At 46.6% G+C, this 6,000-nt stretch overlaps 1 protein-coding gene across 7 annotated transcripts in view; it reads left to right on the forward strand.

Annotated features, from left to right (window-relative positions):
• septin9a (septin 9a) overlaps positions 1-6,000 on the forward strand; it is an 87,501-nt gene that overhangs the window by 76,891 nt on the left and 4,610 nt on the right. For all 7 annotated transcript variants that reach the window (XM_048244844.1, XM_048244849.1, XM_048244845.1 and 4 more), the window contains 3 exons: positions 2,436-2,553; positions 4,887-4,982; positions 5,271-5,367. In XM_048244844.1, the coding sequence (XP_048100801.1) occupies positions 2,436-2,553; positions 4,887-4,982; positions 5,271-5,367 (311 nt within the window). The remainder of the gene's footprint in view (positions 1-2,435; positions 2,554-4,886; positions 4,983-5,270; positions 5,368-6,000) is intronic.

Here is a 6,000-nt window from a genome sequence, read left to right on the forward strand (position 1 = left end):
ATGCATGCACAAGTTTAGTGTGTGCGTGCATCTGTGCGTATGCAAATGGAGAGTGGTGTATATTTGTGTTTAGGTACAGCTGTTTGTTGGTTTTGTGTTACCAGACTGCTACTCAGCTGTTGCATCCACTACAGAGAAACAATACACACACACAGTCTCACACATGTTCATCCCCTTATTGAAAGGACAGCAGTTCTCTTCAGGCTCTCAGTCAAAACAAAATCAGGGTGTATCCAATTGCTTTTCTGACCCTTGTGAGAGATGGGTAACCCAAGATATGTCCACATCTTTACAATACTGTCCTCTCATAATCAGCTATAATAGACCCCATAGACACACATGCCACATCTTCCTCACTCTGGCTCCCTCTCTGTCTCTTAGACACACACACACACACACACAGATGCACATGCCTGACAGATGTGTGTTTCATGTTGATGCAGAGCCTCTGATGCCTGACTCGAGCTCTGTTCAGCAGGGGCAGCTGTTGGGCTTTGAACAGGCTCCACTAATTGGGGCTCAGCTCTGGAGGACGTGAAGCCCAGTGGGCTCACTCACATATATACCCCCCATGCAGCCAGGCTCACGCCAGCTGCAGTAACCAGAGACCGACCAGCGGGGCTTCTCTGGGCCAGCTGCCCCTTATGTCTCAGACACTACCAGACACTGACACACACACACACACACACACACACACACACAGGTGACAGGTGTCTTTTTTTTTTATTCCAGTCAAATCAATGCTCAAATCATATGAATACAAGACTATACTTCATATTACATACACACACACACAGTGTTTTGCGCTGGTTTGGTCACAAGCGGCCCGAGCTCGCCTGATATTTTTATCAACCCGACCGCAACTCGGACCGCGAATATTAATTAGGTCAAAATTATACCCGACCCGCGATCCGACCCGCTTATTTACAAAATGTGTGCTTTTGGTTATAGCCTACCATGCAGTGTTGGCCATTTCTGTAAAACAAACTAATTTATTTGCGAAACTTTATGCAGTAGACTACACATATGCAGGACATGATGTTTGCGCAGGAGAGAAAGAATAAGAGCATAAGCACGCATGCAACCAGCTAAGGATAAGCTAAACACTAAGACAAGATTTCAAGGCCATGGACATACATTTTTCTTTCAAAAACAGAAATGGTGAAGACAGCAGGGTAGGCAAGAAGATACATTACTGGTCAAAACGTTAGCATAAGAAATGGTTGGCTGAATGAAGTACAAAGCTTTACTGAAGCACATACACTGTTTAAAGTCACAGACAACAAACTAAAGTAACTTTTTTGCATGCGCGAAGTGAACCTATATGGCCTATACATACCGGTAGATATGGCTGTGTAGTCTGTGTACCATAACATTTATTCCTGCAGGCGCCTGCTCACATAGGCTAAAAGTTTAACGTTGTACCAGGTCAGCATATAAAGCTATCTATTGCTTGCTTGAGGTCTGGGAATTGCACTTACTCAGTTTGGCTGGGAGGGCTTAGTCTACCAGTGCGGCGTTTGTGACGAGTTACTGTAGGCTATGTTGGTCGTGCCTGTTTTGTGGCTGTCATACTTTTAAATGGCTTTGCAAGAAGTACATAGACCATAACTTGCACTACTGTCATCTTTTAAGAACCTTTCCAAATATTTCCCATATATTGCTTTTCCTGGAGGGGTATTTTAACTAATTGTGTCTTCAGCTTCTTTACTGTCTCCATCTCACCAGTCTCCACCTACAGTATGTTGGCTAGGCCTATGCTTCAACCAATGATATCTTTGAAAAGCAATTATAAGTTAAATATTGATGCTAGCCTTCTCGTGATGGCCTACTTTAAGTATTTTTAAAATATATATATATATATATATATATATTTTTTTTTTATATATATATATTTTATATATATATACCATATATATATATATATAATTTAATTAATTTTAACTGACCCGAATATCATTAAAATAATGCTATTTGACCGCTTAATTTCGGGCGGACCGCGCAACACTGACACACACACAAACAAATGTTTTTTTTATTTCAGTCAAATCAGAGCTCAAATCATACGCCATAACAAAACTACATAATACACATACACACACACACAGTTTATTACATTGGTTTGTGTATGATTCTCTATTGTGAGAATGCAACAGATGTGGGTTATTTAAAGCCTAAATGTTGTGAAGACCAAAATGTGGCCAAAATCTGGCCTGGTGTAGTGGCTTTGAAGTGGATGTGTGCCCCCTAGTGGCTGGTCGGTAGCACAGACGACTACTCTGTATAGAGTGCACTGAGGGCGAACAGCAGGATTCTGCTGTGTAGAACATTCCAGAGTGCAAGTCTTGGACGAGGCTGGTTACATGTGGCAAATGTCTTCCGTACTCTGTTTGCTTCCCTAACATTCTCCCTCTCTCTCCCCTCTCCACTTTCAGCTTAAGACCCCTGGATGTGGAGTTCATGAGACGGCTGAGTAAAGTGGTGAACATCGTCCCGGTCATTGCCAAAGCAGACACCCTGACCTTGGAGGAGAGGGACTTCTTCAAGAAGAAGGTGAGCATCTGGACTTTGCCCAACTCTCAATTAAAAAAAAAACAATCCTCTCTGCTCTGTATCTTTGGTGGCTGGCTGGTGGGCCTCTCTGCTGAAGCGACCAGGCGTGTGGTACTCAACACAGTGCCGTGTCACGGCATGATCTGGTCCGAGGCAGAGAAGCAGGACGTGACTAACGGATCGCAGATGCCGACGGCACGCCACGCCACAAGGAGGAGGATGAAAGCAGAGGAAGACATGTTCACCATCTGCTTCAGAGGGAGGGTGCCAGGGCCCCTACCAGTTTTGCGTGCCAGCGGTTATTGCCCTGATGTAGGCCCATGGTTGACGCTGTGTGCCTGGACCTGGGCACAACCAAAAAACACATCTGTAAAGCACACCGGCGATTTCAAAACACACCTACCCATGTGGGCAGACTTTGTCGCAGGTCTTCACATCACTAGCCAAACGTGGAGTTGAGTTATAAGCATTCGTGCCTAGAAAAGCCCACAGCGTCTGGTGTCGATGGCTTCAGTAATGTTTGCAGTCAAGCGCCTCTCAGCAGCCGAGTTCATTTACTATGCAGTTCTTTTCCATGTGACCTTATTTGGGCTCATCTCCCCATAGTAAAGCGTTTTTACTCAAAAAGGCCATTGATCCTGCAACAGATGAGTCCTGCATCTGCATCTGTTCTGTTCTGTTGGGTCCGGCCCTGTGCGGGCTCAGATGTGGCCCAGATGTCAGTTCCTGGCTCACTGCTCTGCCTGGAACAGCACTTGTACTCGTGGCTCCCTCAGATGACCTGTGGCGTAATGGCAGGTGACGCGGCCTCAGCCACCCTGGCACACACACACACACACACACATACACACACACACACACACACACACACACACACACACACACACACACACACACACACACACACACACACACACACACACACAGATACAAACACACACACACGCTGTGAGAGAGGAAGAAAGCTGGCCAGTGCTGAGTGTTCCCTGTGTTTGTGCTGGCGTCCGGCAGGTGTGGGGGAAGGGACTGGGAGTGCTGACAAGGATTGTACATCTAACTGCGCTCCATTCCAAAACCCCCACAGAGACTGTGCTCCAGGACTAGGACACACACACACACACACACACACACACACACACACACACCATAAACACTAAACCGGTTTTTGGCTATATCCCTGTGTTTGGTCAAAGGCCTTTAAGAACAGACTGAAGTCTCTTTATGTATGGGGTTCTCCCATTGGACATGCCCCTCAGAAAAAGCCCTTTTATGATTGGCCATGTGGAGCTCATGAGAGCCCCAATCTCCGCCTCCACCCCCTCACTTCTGGAGCCCTCACCACTGCTGATGTGGCTGCGCTGGCTGCCCATGACCTCACTTCCTGCTTCGCGCTGCGTGTCATAAAGAAACGTCTAAAGGGACGCACTGTGGAGGGACGCTCAGACACACATCAGGGGCAGCGTTTGCAACGGAAGAGGAAAAGATGGCAGGCTTTCATTAAAACACGGCTATTGGCAGCACGTTCCATCACAGCGCCGCTTGCTTTCACAGTCACGGCCATAAAAAGGGACCCCCCCCCCCCCCCCCCCAACCCACACACACACAAAATAAATAAGCGTAGCCTGGTGGTGACTCACCGAGTGGAGCGCCTCTCCAGTAATCAGGGGCTCTGACCATCTGGTGCGGAGAGGGAGAGGGGAGGTGATGCTGTGGATCAGATGATGTGGCCCAGGGCCTTACCTCTCTCACCGTCTGCAGCGCCGCACGGAGTCACTGGCACTGATGAGCTCTGCATTAGGTCATCAAATTGTGTTGAGCCCAGTTGTTTTTCAGTGTGATGAGTGCATGTTTGTGCAATTGGGAGGAAGTGTGTGTTGTGTGTGTGTGTTTATTTATAGGCTGCCGGTCACCCTGACCCATACTCCTGCTGACTTCATTCCACTGATTACCCTCCTCCTCCTCCTCCTCTTTCTCCTTTGTGATCTGTTTTTTCCCATCATTTATCTCAGTGTGTGTGTGTGTGTGTGTGTGGAGGCGGTTCTGCCCTTGAGTTTACTCTGTGTGTGTAAGAGAGAGAGGAAGAGAAGTGTGGCTGTATTGTTTGGATGCTGCACACTTGGAGATTGAGCCTGTACAGAGTTCAACAGCTTGGAGACTGCTGGCTGTGTACAGAACGTAATTACTCCGTACACACTGTTTACTGTAGAGCAGGATGCCTGCTGACTCGTATTTCATCTTCTGTTGGTGTGGTGTGTTGATATTGTGCTGCTGACGAAAAATGAGGAATAGTGGTGTCTTTCATTGATAGGTGTGTGTGTGTGTGTGTCTGGCAGATCAGAGAGGAGCTGCGAGCCAACGGCATTGATGTCTACCCACAGAAAGAGTTTGATGAGGATGCTGAGGACAGGATGATCAATGAAAAAATTCGGGTGAGTGTGTGAATTTGTGTGTGTGTTTGCGTGCACCATACAAGTCAAAATCTAATGCACCTCTTTAATAAATGCAGATCACATTATCAACACTAATATTATAGATAGATAGATGCACATTTTGATTTAATCATGCAGCTAGTACTTCATGCTAAACATTTGTGTAACCGATTTAACATTTGATAGGATACCTACAGGCATATACTGTACTTCCTGAATGTGTCTTCAGCCTTTGTCTTGTGCTAAGCTGATGTTAATGTCCAGCTGCACCTCCTCTCTGTGTCTCAGGAGATGATACCGTTTGCGGTGGTGGGCAGTGACCTGGAGTACCAGGTGAATGGGCGGAGGCTCCTGGGGAGGAAGACCAAATGGGGAACCATAGAAGGTACCGGAGCACTCTCTCCCTTAAACACCCACATAAACTCCCAACAGCACAGAGGTCAACCAGCCGTGTGTGGGGCCCAGGCACAGTAGCCGAGTGTCGCATGGAGATGGACTGACCGGTCTTTATGTTTTGTCACAAGTGCATTGTGGTAAAGAACTTGAGCAGATGATGCAGAAAATAGAGTGATGGGTAATGGCACACCTTGTGTGAAGGAGCAGCCGTGGCCTACTGGTTAGCGCTTCGGACTTGTAACCGGAGGGTTGCTGGTTCGAACCGAGCGCCACTGACTGCGTCGGGATTAGTGTGTGCTTCACCTCACGGTGTGTTCACTGTGTGCTGAGTGTGTTTCACTAATTCACGGATTGGGATAAATGCAGAGACCAAATTTCCCTCACGGGATCAAAAGAGTATATATGAAGAGTTCAGATGCAAAACCCTCTAAATCCGTCTGACCACTTTTTTCTTTTAAATGAGCATTTAAATTCAGGCTCCTATAGGTTTTTGCTTATAAATCGATATTTCAGACCAGGAAGAGAGTGGTATTTAGTGGGTTTAGAAGTTAAATTATTTGATTAGCATATACTATGTATGGAGAGCATCCCCTCACCATCTTTATCTCATTTTTGACATAGG

Source organism: Alosa alosa, chromosome 6, assembly GCF_017589495.1.
Source record: "Alosa alosa isolate M-15738 ecotype Scorff River chromosome 6, AALO_Geno_1.1, whole genome shotgun sequence".
Taxonomy (NCBI): Eukaryota; Metazoa; Chordata; class Actinopteri; order Clupeiformes; family Clupeidae; genus Alosa; species Alosa alosa.